The sequence below is a fragment of the Hyperolius riggenbachi genome, chromosome 3, assembly GCF_040937935.1.
Source record: "Hyperolius riggenbachi isolate aHypRig1 chromosome 3, aHypRig1.pri, whole genome shotgun sequence".
Taxonomy (NCBI): Eukaryota; Metazoa; Chordata; class Amphibia; order Anura; family Hyperoliidae; genus Hyperolius; species Hyperolius riggenbachi.
Genome location: NC_090648.1, coordinates 215,441,647 through 215,456,157, shown reverse-complemented (window position 1 = coordinate 215,456,157; position 14,511 = coordinate 215,441,647). Strand labels below are relative to the sequence as shown.

The window sequence follows — 14,511 nt, the reverse complement described above, 5'->3', positions numbered from 1 at the left end:
GCCTTGGGGCAGTGGCGGACAAAGTCAACGATGGACCCCTGTGCAGAATGAATGAAGCGGGCATCATGTGAGTGGGCGCGGTCATAGGAGATCATGGTTGGATCCAGACAATGCCGATAAGATAAAAGTACATGAACCTAGGTCACATTCTGTAGGCACTGGATTAATTAAGCACACATTGTATACTTGTATCTGACTGGGGTACAAGTTATTATCACTGTTTCTCTTGAGTTTCAGAGAGAAATACATAGAGAAAAGCCTAGAGAATAATCAGGCCCTAACTGTGGTGCAGCTGCATGGGCCCTAGAGGACATGGGGGCCCCTGTGTGGCTGCCCGGGCCTATGTTCGCCTCTGCCTTGGAGCCCATCTCACAAGGGTCATAAAACAAGTGTGCTTATCATGATCTTCACACCCATAACAAATGTAGCCACAAAAGCACTGGATGTATTCATACTTGTTAATTAGGTCACCTGTAAGGTTGTGTGTACATGCAAAACAGCTGTCGCCCAGCGGGATTAGGAGTTAATCAGAGTTCCATACAGGTGCCTTGCTTTACAGAGCAACACATACTGTTTCTGTAGGAAACAGCGCAGGAATAACAGCATGGCGCACAACAGAGTGGCTTCCGGTAGAAGGGTAAGGAAGGGAACAATGCGTTTGCTGTTTGCTATAGTATAAAGATTCTGGATCTTTGAACAAGCCCAGTAAAGACCCATACATATGCTTGAATTTTGCCCTAAGCAGCCACAAATAAAGCCTCACTAGTAAGTTATACATAGGCAGAAGTCCAGTAGCATTACGTGTTTATATTTCTCCCTTTATTCATCCCAAAATGTTATTTTCTCAAGGGTGAAAGTAAGACTGAGGAGTTTGTGGACTGGGTGACAAAGGCTAGCTCCAGCCAGCCAGTCCTCCACTGTCCTGGCACCATGCAGCAGTAACGGCAACAGCACACCCATGCCTGCTGAAAGAGCTGCTCCAAACCTGCCATAACCACTGTATGATGATAAAGGCATGGAAAACCTATTGGAGGAAGCTCTGGAGCAGGCAGATATAGTTCTGGGTTCTGATGCCCAGAATTTATTTGGCAATACCAATGTGGAGGAGGAAGAGGACATACAGTAGTTCTAGGACTTCTTCCTGTGGACCTAACAGTGCTGGTTGAAGATAGCAGCTGTCCACCTGCCAATCAGACCCAGGCTTCAAGGGAGGAACATGAGAGCCAGATGAAGGGCTCTTTACATGTTCCTCCCATTGCAGCTTATGAGGTGCTGAGCTCTGACAAGGGAGGCAATGAATAGGGAGATGTTTTTGTGCCAGCTGACTTTAATAGCTGTTCTGATGAGTCAGACCTGCATAGAAGACAGAGGGTGTGTGAGTGTACCAGGGAGCCTAGGGGAAGGAGGTAACAGTCACGCAGCCATCAACTATGAGCACCGGTTCCCAAACTGCAAGGCCTGAGGTAATAAAGTCAGGCTAAAAAAAAAAAAAAAGATTAGAAAAGGCCCCGGTTTAAGAGTTCTTAACCCTGAAGCAAGCATGTGGGGACAGACGCAGCAGCAAGAGGCCTGGTTCTCCTGCACTGTCCCTTCCTACTCCCCAGTCTGCAACACTTTCTAAAATAAGCTCCCCTCCCTCCTCTATTCCCACTGCAAATGGGACTAATAGTGGCCAGACCTCCACTGCAACTTCCCCAGACTTGCAGCACCCAGTACTTGATACATCAAGCATTCCAAACAACAAGGGCTCTGCCTCCTACCAACTGCAGGATCCAGAAGCTAAACGGACTTCTAGCAAAGATTATGGCACAGGAGCTGCTTCCCTTCTTCCTTCCGGAGGAGAGGTCATCCATTTGTGAGCTGCTGGAGTAAAGAATACTTGAATAGCGGATCCCTGACACCATTATTTTGTCAGGATGGGACTCCTTCCTTGCATTGGCAAATAGTTGATATTATTATTATTTAGTATTTATATAGCGCCGACATATTACGCAGCGCTGTACAATGTATATATATATATATATATATATCTTGTCACTAACTGTCCCTCAAAGGAGCTCACAATCTAATCCCTACCATTGCCATATGTCTATATTATGTAGTGTAAGTACTGTAGTCTAGGGGCAATTTTTTTTAGGGAGAGCCAATTAACTTATCCGTATGTTTTTGGAATGTGGGAGGAAACCGGAGTGCCCGGAGGAAACCCACGCAGACACGGAGAGAACATACAAACTCTTTGCAGATAGTGCCCTGGCTGGGATTCGAACCAGGGACCCAGCGCTGCAAGGCGAGAGAGCTAACCACTACGCCACCGTGCTGCCCAATATTAATGTGGTGTCTCTGTTGCTGAATCATGGTGTAGGTGATAGAGTGTATCTCACTATGGATATATGGAGCAGCAGGCACAGACATGGACAATACCTCTCCTTCATTCCATTGGGTCAACCTCCACGTTTAGCAGGAGGGTACTGGTCTGATGGCAGCAAGTGGGCTGGTTGTGCCATTCAGTGTGTTCAAGGGGAACACTTTTGCACACCCCTCTGCCAACGTCTCCACTGCTACTGCCGAGCCCCCCAGCAAGCAGCCCCCTTGCTACACCAGAGTAGTAAACTGATGCTCCAGCTGGTGAGCAGAGAATAACTTGCTTCCTGCTTGCCCTCCAAGCACAGGCTTTTTCCCTTTTAAATGCATAGGAAATAAAAACTTCTGAAGAAAGTCTAGTTTGTCCCCCCATAAAATGTCTAAATCACTGTACATCACTTCAAGGAAACCTAAAGCCAAACGAAAAACAAAGACTTTAGCTTACCTGGGGCTTCTACCGTCCCCTCCTGCAGCTGCCCTGTGTCTGCGCCAGGACAAACCAATACTCCGGTCCTCCGCAGCAGTTGTCTTTCGATTTCGGCAACTGGGCCAGTCAATGGCCACTGCGTCTGCACAGCCCTGGGTGCACGTTCCCGATCACACTCCCTTCGCTGTACGAGATTTTCTCATGATGTGAGTCTTCTTACATTGGTTATATGTGCTAAGAGAAAGTCATCCCCAGCTTCTAGCAGGGGCCAGATAGGTAGGACAGAGCTTGCCGATAACTCCCGGTGTGAAGGAAGATTTGCAATGATTCCTGCCCTGTGCAGTGTTGCTGGTCAGTCCATAATTCACATTTTTGTGCAATGGCAGACATTCAGAAGAGCCAAACAGATAAAAAAAGAACATTTTAATAACATTACTGGTAAATCACAAAATGGCTTGTAAAGCACCGATATCCATCAGGCCTGGGACCCACTGGAACGTAGGAAATCACAGCAATTTCCGAAAGTGCAAAGTACCACGATTTTCAATGCATTTCCTGGAGTGAACGTGATTTGCCACTAATTGTCGGCTATGGATCAATCCCTAAAACTCACAAAACCCGCGATTGTGATTTGAGGAAATCGCAATTGCAGCACTGGAACCACCTGCATTGACTAACATTAGCCTAGTGCTTTTGGAATCAATGGCTTCATCCAGCCCCTGGCAGCCGATATGTCCCTCGCCGCAGCTCCGGTGTGCCGTGATCCTCTCCGTTGGAGATGCCGACCTGGACAGGTAGGCATATTCTGCACCTGCGCGGCCACGCCGCTTGCGCTCACATGGCCTGGAGTGCCCTCTGTCTGGCCACATGAGCGCAATTGCGAGTGGAGCGCTTGCACAGGTGCAGAAAATGCTGACCTGGCGAGGTCAGCATCTCCAACGGAGGGGATCCTATGACACCGAAGCTGCGGCGAGGGACATATCGGCTGCCAAGGGCTGGATGAAGCCCCGTGTAAGTAGATCTGTCCAGAGCTGTCCCCTATTTTGCCCTGTGATTGCTGTAATTGGCTCACAGTAATCATAGAGTCAGGAGCCAATTAAATTGGCTCATGAACAGATTGAGGAAGCTCTGCTGTCACTGAAACAGCAGAGTGAGCAGCTGCATCAACAGAACAGCATTGCAAACGGTGTGAGGGCATGTGGTGGCGAATAGTTGGAATCTACGTCCTGTCAGAGCCACGCCACCCCTGGCAGGATATAGATTTCAACTATGTTGGTCTGGAATAGGTTAATCTGCTAACCCAAATTTAAACATAACAAGTGTATCTCCCATAGACACAAAACACATTTTTTTTTTATGATGGTTGGAAGAGTTAATCACACTTTCAATTATGATTGACCAATCACTGACCAATTTTACCACCTCCATGTAGTATGATGGTTTACCTATACAATCTGCTCATAGTATTCAATATCTGTTGGCCCTCATACTACATGGAGGTGGGAAATTACCTCATCAAAATTGAATGTGTGCATGCATCCCAAGGCTACTTCCATACTGGTGTGTTGCATTGGACCAGGGCTGTGGAGTCAGAGTCCAGGAGTTGGAGCCATTTTGAGCACCTGGTGTCAGTGGTTTCATCAAATGAGGAGTCGGATTATTTTTGTACCGCTCCACAGCCCTGCATCAGACAATATAATCACATTGCTGATGCAATGCCATTATATTGTAATGGTATATTCACATTGAAGTGTTAACCGTGCAACAGATCCATTGGCATAGCATCTTCCTATTTTTGTGTCACACTTGACGAACCCACACAACAGACAAATCCAGAGTGGAGAAGAAGCCAGCTGTGCTACAGTATTAAGCACATCTAAGTCATTAAAGCACCCCTGAAATGTAAAAAAAAAAATAAAAAATACCTTGATAGTGGGGAAGCCTCTGGATAGTCCAGAGGCTTGCCGTTCAAGCGAAGGGTCCCTCTAAATTTTTTTGAGGGTTGCCAGTTAAGTAACCTTGTTTTTGCTGCACTTTGGCCGTGGACAAGGGCATCCTGACTGGGCAAGTAAAGTCTGTGCATGCCCAGTAGAATGAACTGCTCATGCACAGAGGAAGAAAAAACAGGCATGAGAGGCTTAGGTCCATGCATGCCTTGTAGAACAAACAGCCAGGATTCACTTCCCACAGCTCAATCCAGGCAAATAAGTTCAGAGGGGCCCTTCACTGGAACGGTGAGGTGTAAGAAGATATGGAAAGCCTCTTGACTATCCAGGGGCTTCCCTCTACCAAGGTAAGCATCTCATTTTTATTTTGAAAAACTTTACAAACAAATACCCTTTCAACATTTTGGTTTTAGAAACTGTTTGCATTCACCAGTGGCGTAGCTAAGGAGTGGCCAGAGATCTGGATGAAACCATTTCCTGGAAACATGCATTTCCAATTTATACGGATTCTATATTCCTCTCTAATATAATGCATCAGTGACATCATAAATGACAGAAGAGGACAGTAGAAACTAAGTGCAGCCAACAAGCTACAGAAAGGATATTGTGGATAACCATACAGTGACCTAGTACCTCAGTCCTGCACTGTCCATCTGTCAGCTTCATCACCAAACAAGTGACCTGTGACAAGGCGGCCTACAGAACTGTGTAACGTTGTGTTCCTGTCTTACCACTGCCTAGCTCTGAATGGATTACATTCTTGATGCATGACATCACTCCCTCCAGGGCACACAGAGTGTGCGTGTATGCAAGCAGATCTATACAAACACTGAGTCAGTCTCCACCCTGCTCATGTCATACTGTGTTACACCCATTACTTCTGGGGCTCTTGCCTAGCTCAGCCTGCAAACTGGGAGACATCTGCGGACAGAAAAACATTTCTAGATCACAATTAAGATAACAGCCGGGTTATCTTTTAGCCTGAAACAATTATGTTGTTAAAAAATGACCACACAAAAAAATAAATAAACTGAGACAAACAGTTCATTATTGTATTATAAATGTTTTCACTTGGAAATAGCTTGCGCTGGAATTTAAAGGGCATCTATTGCAACAGTCATTTTGTGTGATTAACCATTCATTATTAAAATTTCAGCCAGGGATCCTGGGAAAGTTATTGCATATACGAATTATGGGATGTTGCTGTCTGAAGCCATTCAGTATACAAAGAATTCAGATGTGCAGCATAACTAGTGCAGGGGTAATGGAAGCAGCCTGTGGCCTGGAAGGGGTCTGGCAGGTGCTGACATCACTGGAAAACATGCCTCCACATAGAAGAGCCAATTTATCAAGGCGGGGCAAGAAAATGGCACCCAGATCAGCCAACCAAGTTTCAGCTTTGAAATGAAACAAGGATTCTGACTTGCTGCTGCAAATACTTCAATTCTGCTCCAGTTTTCTTTGTACCGGTCTTGATAAATCATCTCCATTGTTTTCTGTACTTGAGGAGGCTTCTCATGACTCCTGCTTACAGTGGTGGTTACTGCATGAATCAGTTTGCTGCAAAACAGTTTGATCTGGGTGTCAGGTGGTGATGTAGTTAAAAGGTGAGTTTACGTAGGATTAGAAGTTTGCGTTACATGCCAATTAGGAGGGTATGGATTAGGGGATTTGGTAAGGGAGTGTAAGAACAAAAGAGAGAACAGGCACCTTCAGGAACCCGATCAGGTGTATTATCCTCAAGTACCCCGGGGTAGTGTGGCTGTAAACATACACTTTTTGGTATATCGATATCAGGCAACCACTGTGCAGATTTCAGAGGTGACCTTACTAGATTATGGTCAAGGTGACTGCTCTCTTCCAGAGACTACCTGCCTTCTTCTAAAAGCCAGGTGTGTGAGTTGGTCAGAGCTAGGACAGGGACCCTTGAAAAGGCTCAGGGCTATTAGTATAGACTTTTATAATGCATGAGGTACCTGGCATAATACAATAAAACAACAAGAACACCTACTGCAAAACTGACTTTATATCTGAAGAAGCTGACTATGTATAAAGTGTATTGGCCTTGGAAGAAGCACATTAAGTCCGAAACGGCCGTCATGCCCTCGTTCAGTGCCCAGCACCCACTGTATCATCCTCTCCTACAGTTGAACGGTAGGACAAAGATTGCTCATTTGCACTTACGCCATCAGGACTTGAGCATGTTGACCTGTATTCCTGCCGTATGTTATTCCACAGTGTAAATAATTAAAACACATTGGCAGCAGTGCCGGATGTTTTGTTTCTCTTTTACTCGAATGTTTGAACTTTGTACTCCTCCATGCTGAGCACGCAGACACACTGCAGAGGAGCAAGCTGGCTGCACTGCTCACATCCCACCAGCCCTATCTCTTCAGCAGACGGATAGTGCCGGTACACAGTACTTCCTTTTCCTCAACCTCCACATTGTGAGACCCTCCCTGTGTTTTATACCTATTGTGCCCATACACGATACAATAAAAACGTTCAATTTTCCCGGGTTTTTTTCAATCTAAATGATCAAATCGAATGAAAGTAGAAAATATATTTTTTTCGATCAAGAAATTCAAACGATTATCCCGTTTTAAAAAAAAAAAATCTGATCGGACATGATGGAAAAATCTTTATATTCGATCTAACAGAATATTCAAACTAAATTATCTAATCAAAAAAAAAAATGAAAAATTGTACCATGTATGGCCACCTTTAGCTAGTTTATTACACCAGCTAGTTTATTTCATTCTATAAAGCATCCAGTATTGTGTGGATACGGGGGAGGATAGCTTACCTGTTAGGGTTAAGAATTGACATCAGGAAGGGTGTAGCATGAAGCAGGAGCAGGTGTAGGGGTTAACATTGCTGGTGAGCATAAGGGTTGAGTTAAAGGACATCCAAGGTTAAAATAAACTGATAAGACAATTTTATCTATCCTCAGTCTCCTAAAAATGACTTTTTTTTAGATATCCCACAGTTTCATTTTATATTTAAATCTAGTTTTTACTGTTTTATTGTCTCTGCTCCATGACACCTTCATTGAAGTATGTCAGAGCTCAAACTTATGAATTATTGACCTTTTTTATCTCTTCCCTGCTCTCGGAAGCCATTTACTGATGGAAAAGTGTTTAATGGTTGTAATTACTTGTCAGTGAGGGTTATGTTATAGTCTGACCCAATCCGACCCGACCAGTAACTGTCACTTGCATACCTGATGTTTAACTTTTTCAGGCAGACAAAGAAAAAAAGGAACACAGCCTAGTTATTTGTGTGCTTGGCACTGTACAGACATGTCTATCTCATGTCACATCGGTTGTCTTTTAAGCATCAGAAAGGGGTTACCGTTGGTGGTAAAAGGGAGATTACCATGAAGAAGGGGTTAATATCAGGGTGAGATGTTAAGGTTAGAGGTAAGGAAGGAATTGACATGGTGTAAGAAAGAATTGAATTGATTATAGTTAGCCACTTAACAAGGCAAAAGTGATAACGTGAGGACTGAGACTTCTAGAGACTGGTATATAAGGATATACCAGTCTCTGGAAATCTACCCATGCCTAGAAACATACAGTATATGTGGGCAATCTCCTGGCTGTCTCATGACATCACTTCACATAATTCTATTGTCTCAACACCACGGGATTGGCCTGACACGCCTCTAGCGCTGGAGAAGATGGCCACAGAAAGCAGTCACATTTTCTAAAAGACGGACATGTGTTGCCATAAGCCTCAATCCTCAGCATCCAACTATCCAGCTTGTTTCCCTGAGATGCTCTGGATTCTAGGCTTACTGCAAGATCATAGAAGAGAAATAAACACCCATCATACGACTGTCAGTAGATAACACTGTAACCAGAAATCTATCAGCGATCCCTTATCCTCCCTGGTAAAAAGCTGAGCTCTAAAAACATACCATAAAGCTTTGATTTATTTTTGCAATTTTACATCACAGCAGCACCTTATTAAAACATATATATTTACCAATATAAACACCTGCCAATATTATTCATAAAAATGTTCTCAGTCTTTAAAAATGATGGATATCCTCTCTATTCCATCATTTTTTTAGATCCTTTGCAGTAAAAGGCACTATGGTATGTACATCATAATAAAAAACTGCCTATTACCAGAATAAAATCCACTGGACAATGCCAGAGCAGTTCGTGGCTGAAAATGAACCCAAGGCCAATGCCATGAATAAAAGATTAGGTCACATGTTTTCATACAGCTGTAGAGTCTTCTCAAGCTCCTGGCTCACTCTCTGGTAGAAGATAATCTGCTCCTTTAAGTACTGCTGGATGGTTTGCTTGAAGTCCAGCAGCCTCCTCTGATGAAAGTGGTTAATCTCGGCTTGCAAAGCAAATCCCACTACACGGCACCTCTTCCGGATTCCGTCAGCTTCATCCTGCTCCATTTTCCCTTCATCAGTCATTCGCTGGCTGTCCTTCACTTTCGCAAACGCTCCTAAGTGAGAGAGCCAAGAAAGAATAGAAAGGTCAGGAGCAGCATCTGATTTGTTTCCACATCGCTAAACCCCTTTACATGTAAAGCTGTACTCCAGACACCTACGCACATAGCTGAAAAATAAATATTCACCTGCCAGAGGGTTCTGTAAACAAAGCATACAGCACAGCTCAGACACATGCAGGCTATTAACCTTACGCCTCTCCACTACAGCACTAATGTCCCATCCACAGGCAAAACAGGCTTCTGTTATCACCAGAATAATATGTCTACTGTTGTGCCTGTGATATTAATTTCAGTGAATCTTTTACCATTTACCTAATAATCACTCATACTTACATAAGTACGGTCACCAATAAGTAACAGTGGGCATATACTGTATTACACAAAGTAAAAAGCACAAATTATAAACACACAGCTAAAAGAAGTATAAAGCTGGTCATGCGCCATTTAAAGTTTTTAATAGATTGGATGTCAGATTCAATAATAAAAGAAAATGTAATAAAGATAAAAGGCCCTCTAGATTGATGTTGGATGCTTTCATCAGTGCATGCACATTTACGACACATTTACACACATTACATACAGTACACATTAAATGTTCATGAATTCATCCATAACAAACTATGTGCTCACTTGCAGCTCATCACACCTGTGCCACGTCTTTCTGATGGCGATTACTGGTACTCTAATATAGTTAAAGAGAATCTGTACAATATTTGCACAATAAAAAAGCATACCAATCGAGTCACTGATCTCCTGGATCCCTCTTTGCCATTTCCACCGCTCCCCGTCGCGATCCTGGCTTTTAATCGCCAGTTTTAGGCAGTGTTTACAAACACAAAACATGGCCGCTAACCAGGAAGTGAGGTTTATGTGTGTGCGTGTGTATATATATATATATATAAATACAGAGGGTGCTGCAGCACACAACAGGAAAACAGTGACAGGGGCTCTTGGTTACGCTTTAACGCGTTTAAGCTCACCAACTGCGCCAAAGTGTCCCCGATCTGGTGAGTCCTACTCTAACCAGGCAAAAATGCTAGTTTTTATCAGCGTTCTAGTGGGAACCATGCCAAAAGCCCAGGGGTCAGCTAAATGGGAGAAATGAAATTAAAAACACCTCACCTTCTACTAGCTACTAACTGAACTATGAGCACCGCTCATTTATATGCTTAACTGTGCTAGAGATGGGTGTGGTTATATATATATATATATATATATATACATACACACACACACACACACACACGCATGCATACATACATACATACATACATACATACATACATACATACATATATATATATATATATACACACACACACACACACACACACAGTGGGGTGCGGAAGTTTGGGCAACCTGTATAAATCGTTGATTGTTTTGATAAAAAATGTCAGTTAAATATATCATATAAGAGACACACACAGTGATATTTGAGAAGTGAAGGGAAGTTTATTGGATTTACAGAAAGTGTGCAATAATTGTTTAAACACAATTAGGCAGGTACATACATTTGGGCACCACAAAAAAGAAAGGAAATCAATATTTAGTAGATCCTACTTTTGCAGAAATTACAGCCTCTAAATGCTTCCTGTAGGTTCCAATGAGAGTCTGGATTTTGGTTGAAGGTATTTTGGACCATTCCTATTTACAAAACATCTTTAGTTCATTCAGGTTTAATGGATTCCGAGCATGGACAGCTCTCTTTAACTCACACCACAGATTTTTAATTATATTTAGGTTTGCGGACTGAGATGGCCACTCAAAAACGTTGTACTTGTTCCTCTGCATGAATACCTTAGTGGATTTTGAGCATTGTTTAGAGTCGTTGTCTTGTTGAAAGATCCAGCCCCGACACAGCTTCAGCTTTGTCACTGATTCCTGGACATTGGTCTCCAGAATCTGCTGATACTGAGTGGAATCTGTGCGTCCCTCAACTTTGACAAGATTCCCAGTCCCTGCACTGGCCACACAGCCCCACAGCATGATGGAACCACCACCATATTTTACTGTAGGTAGCAGGTGTTTTTCTTGGAATGCTGTGTTCTTTCTCCTCCATGCACAATGCCCCAATAACTCAATTTTAGTTTCATCAGTCCACAGCACCTTATTCCAAAATGAAGCTGGCTTGTCCAAATGTGCTTTAGCATACTTCAAGCGGCTGTTTGTGCTGTGGGTGGAGAAAAGGCTTCCTCTGCATCACTCTCGCATACAGCATCTCCTTGTGTAAAGTGCGCCAATAGTTGAACGATGCACAGTGACTCCATCTGTAACAAGATGATAAACAAATACGGGTAGAAGGCTGTGCATCCCTGACCTAATACTACAGTTGAATGGTTAATCGCTGTGGCGTACACCGCCCCTCCTGGACTAAAATTGCACGCCCTGCATCCAAACAATGCAATACTGGTTTATGGAGAAAGTTTAGCTTCTATTATAGTTTTCATGCAAAATAGAATTTCATGGACAGCGATTAACCACTCAACTGTAGTATTAGGTCAGGGATGTGCAGCCTTCTACTCGTATTTGTTTCCATAATTTTGTAACTACCAGGTTAGCAGCTCCCATTGGGCTTTCCTGTTTGCATGGTATTTAATTATGCATATGTTTTGCATCTGTTTGATTGCTGAGTTTGTATTTAAGCTGTATATGTGGTGCACTTGAGGTGATAAGTCATTCAAATGCAGCCCATGTGGTGAGCTCTGGCTTTATTCTCTGCTGTCCATATTGAATGCAGCAAGATGATGTTGTAGGCCTTTGGTGCTGGTCTATGGGTTGACTCTGACCGTTCTCACCATTCATCGCTTCTGTTTATCCGATATTTTTCTTGGTCTGCCACTTCGCGCCTTAACTTGAACTGAGCCTGTGCTCTTCCATTTCCTCAATATGTCCCTAACTGTGGAAACAAACTGCTGACATCTCTGAGACCGCTTTCTGTATCCTTCCCCTAAACCAGGTTGGTGAACAATCTTTGTCTTCAGGTCATCTGAGAGTTGTTTTGAGACCCCCATGTTGCTACTCTACAGAGAACATTTAAAGAGGAGGGAAACTTAAAATTGACCCCTTTAAATAGTTCTTCTCATAATTGGATTTACCTGTGTATGTAGATCAGGGGTCACTGAGCTTACCAAGCCAATTTAAGTTCCAATAATTAGTTCTAAAGGTTTTGGAAGCAATAAAATGACAACAGTGCCCAAATTTATGCACCTGCCTAATTGTATTTAAATATATATTGCACACTTTCTGTAAATCCAATCAACTTAATTTTATGTCTCAAATATCACTGTGTGTGTCTCCTATTTGATATATTTTACTGACATTTTTTTATCAAAAGAACCAACGATTTATACAGGAAAATCATGATGTTTAACAAGGTTGCCCAAACTTTCGCACCCCACTGTACATATACATATATATACACTAGAGTGTGTGTGTGTGTGTGTGTGTGTGTGTGTGTGTGTGTGTGTGTGTGTGTGTGTGTGTGTGTGTGTGTGTACACACACACACACACATCTCATCTCATGTTACAGTATATTACAAGTTTCATTACATAGTAAATTATCTGAACTCCAGTCTGGCAGAGACTGAGGAGTAAACAAAGCACACAGAGCCTGGAGGGGGCGTGCAGGGAGCATGCACAACTTGTATTCATTACAACAGAGGCAGCCCATTCTTCCCTGGGTCGGCAAATAAAAGAAGATTAGATATATTACAGAGACAGTGCAACTAGAAAAGGCTGCAGTAATTAAGACCACATTAGAATAGGTATAGGAACGTATAGGATAGAAGAAATAAGGCTGAAAATTTTGTTACAGAGTCTCTTTAACACACACACAAAATTGTCTTGGTGCTGGTTCTGGGGCATTAGCTATTATCCCCTGATATTTGTTATTATCTCCAAATGACCGTCAGTACACCACTCTAGGGGGCATACATCAGGCAACTTGGCAGCCATTTAACCATCTGACTCGATAATTATTATCGAATCGGATGAAAATCTGTGCCCCACAAGAATGCCCGATCGACGATTCGGCTGATACTGGTCCAGACTTTGTCAAATGTATCGATAGGACATGCTGCGAAATCTCGGGCCAGCGTGGTCGATAGGGTGCTCTGTGGTAACGGCTTGCGATAATCTCAAGCGACAAACTCAACAGAACGCTTGGCCTATAGGTCCTATGAGCTTTTGTGTTCTCTCGGCATATCAAATGTGCTCAATGCAAAACATTCCTACTTGTTGCCACTGGGAAACAACAAATTAATGAAATGCCATGTCTATACAGCATCTCACATCTGTAAGAATCTCCATTACTTCCTGCCAAGGTAAGATGTAAGAAGCATACATTTTTTCTTTCCTTTTTTTTTTTTACAGTTAGGAAACTTTGTATTACACAACTAGTTTGTATTGCTGACCCTCATTTCCTGAATCGCTGTGACTATTAAGTTTTCATATTAATGCCACAAAGCTCTAGGGAAGTAATTGAAACAGGAAATGTTTCTCCAATGAGCACAACATCAGCAGTGAAATCCTTTAGAAGTTTCTGCACCAAAGTTTAATGATCTTTAACCAACAGTACAATTGCAACAACAAGATTGAAACTCCATGATAAAATGCATACCAAAGTAATAAAAATACTCAAACACTGCGTTGTAAGATGTACTGTTGGGGTACTTGCAATCAGAAACATTAGATTATCCTCATATTAGACCTCATTGGAGGACCCAGAGAACTAGCGTAAGCAGGCCAGGCATCTGTATTCAACAAAGCCTCAACCTGTCCCCCTAAAAGAGAAAGAGAAGAAGACAGGAAAGAAGTAAAGAGATGGAGAAACAGAGAAGACAGAAGGAGCCTGCCTTATACCTACAGGAAAACAGACTAAGGCCTGGGGCCCACTTACAGCATTTTGCACAGCGTTTGCATTTTGAAAAACACTCTGTTATTCACTTGAATGAGAATCACGGCAAAATCACAGCAAAACCATTTGCAGTGATTGTGCCATGATTCTCATCCAAGTGAGAGAGCGTTTTTCAAAATGCAAATGCTATGAAAAACGCTGGCTAAGACGCTGCAAGTTGGTACAAGACCTAACTGGTCCATAACCACTTCTGCGCTCAAGCCAGATAAGTCCAGCTGGATCCCTCCAAGAGTTTCTAACCCCTAATTAAAGCATCCAAATTGAAAATAAAAGTTTTCCTAAGGCCGGTTTCACACTATAAACCAGCGTCAGCGCCTGCCGCACCACCAAAGTAAGTACACAGTGTCCTCTGTCTTGCCACCAGCCAGGCAGGAAGTGACGC

General features: G+C 42.9%; 1 protein-coding gene across 3 annotated transcripts in view; it reads right to left on the bottom strand.

Moving 5' to 3' along the window:
• Positions 1–8,653: 8,653 nt before the first annotated feature.
• SNX33 (sorting nexin 33) overlaps positions 8,654–14,511 on the bottom strand; it is a 57,440-nt gene continuing 51,582 nt past the window's right edge. For all 3 annotated transcript variants that reach the window (XM_068275709.1, XM_068275710.1, XM_068275708.1), the window contains one exon: positions 8,654–9,207. In XM_068275709.1, the coding sequence (XP_068131810.1) occupies positions 8,954–9,207 (254 nt within the window). In that variant the 3' untranslated portion in view covers positions 8,654–8,953. The remainder of the gene's footprint in view (positions 9,208–14,511) is intronic.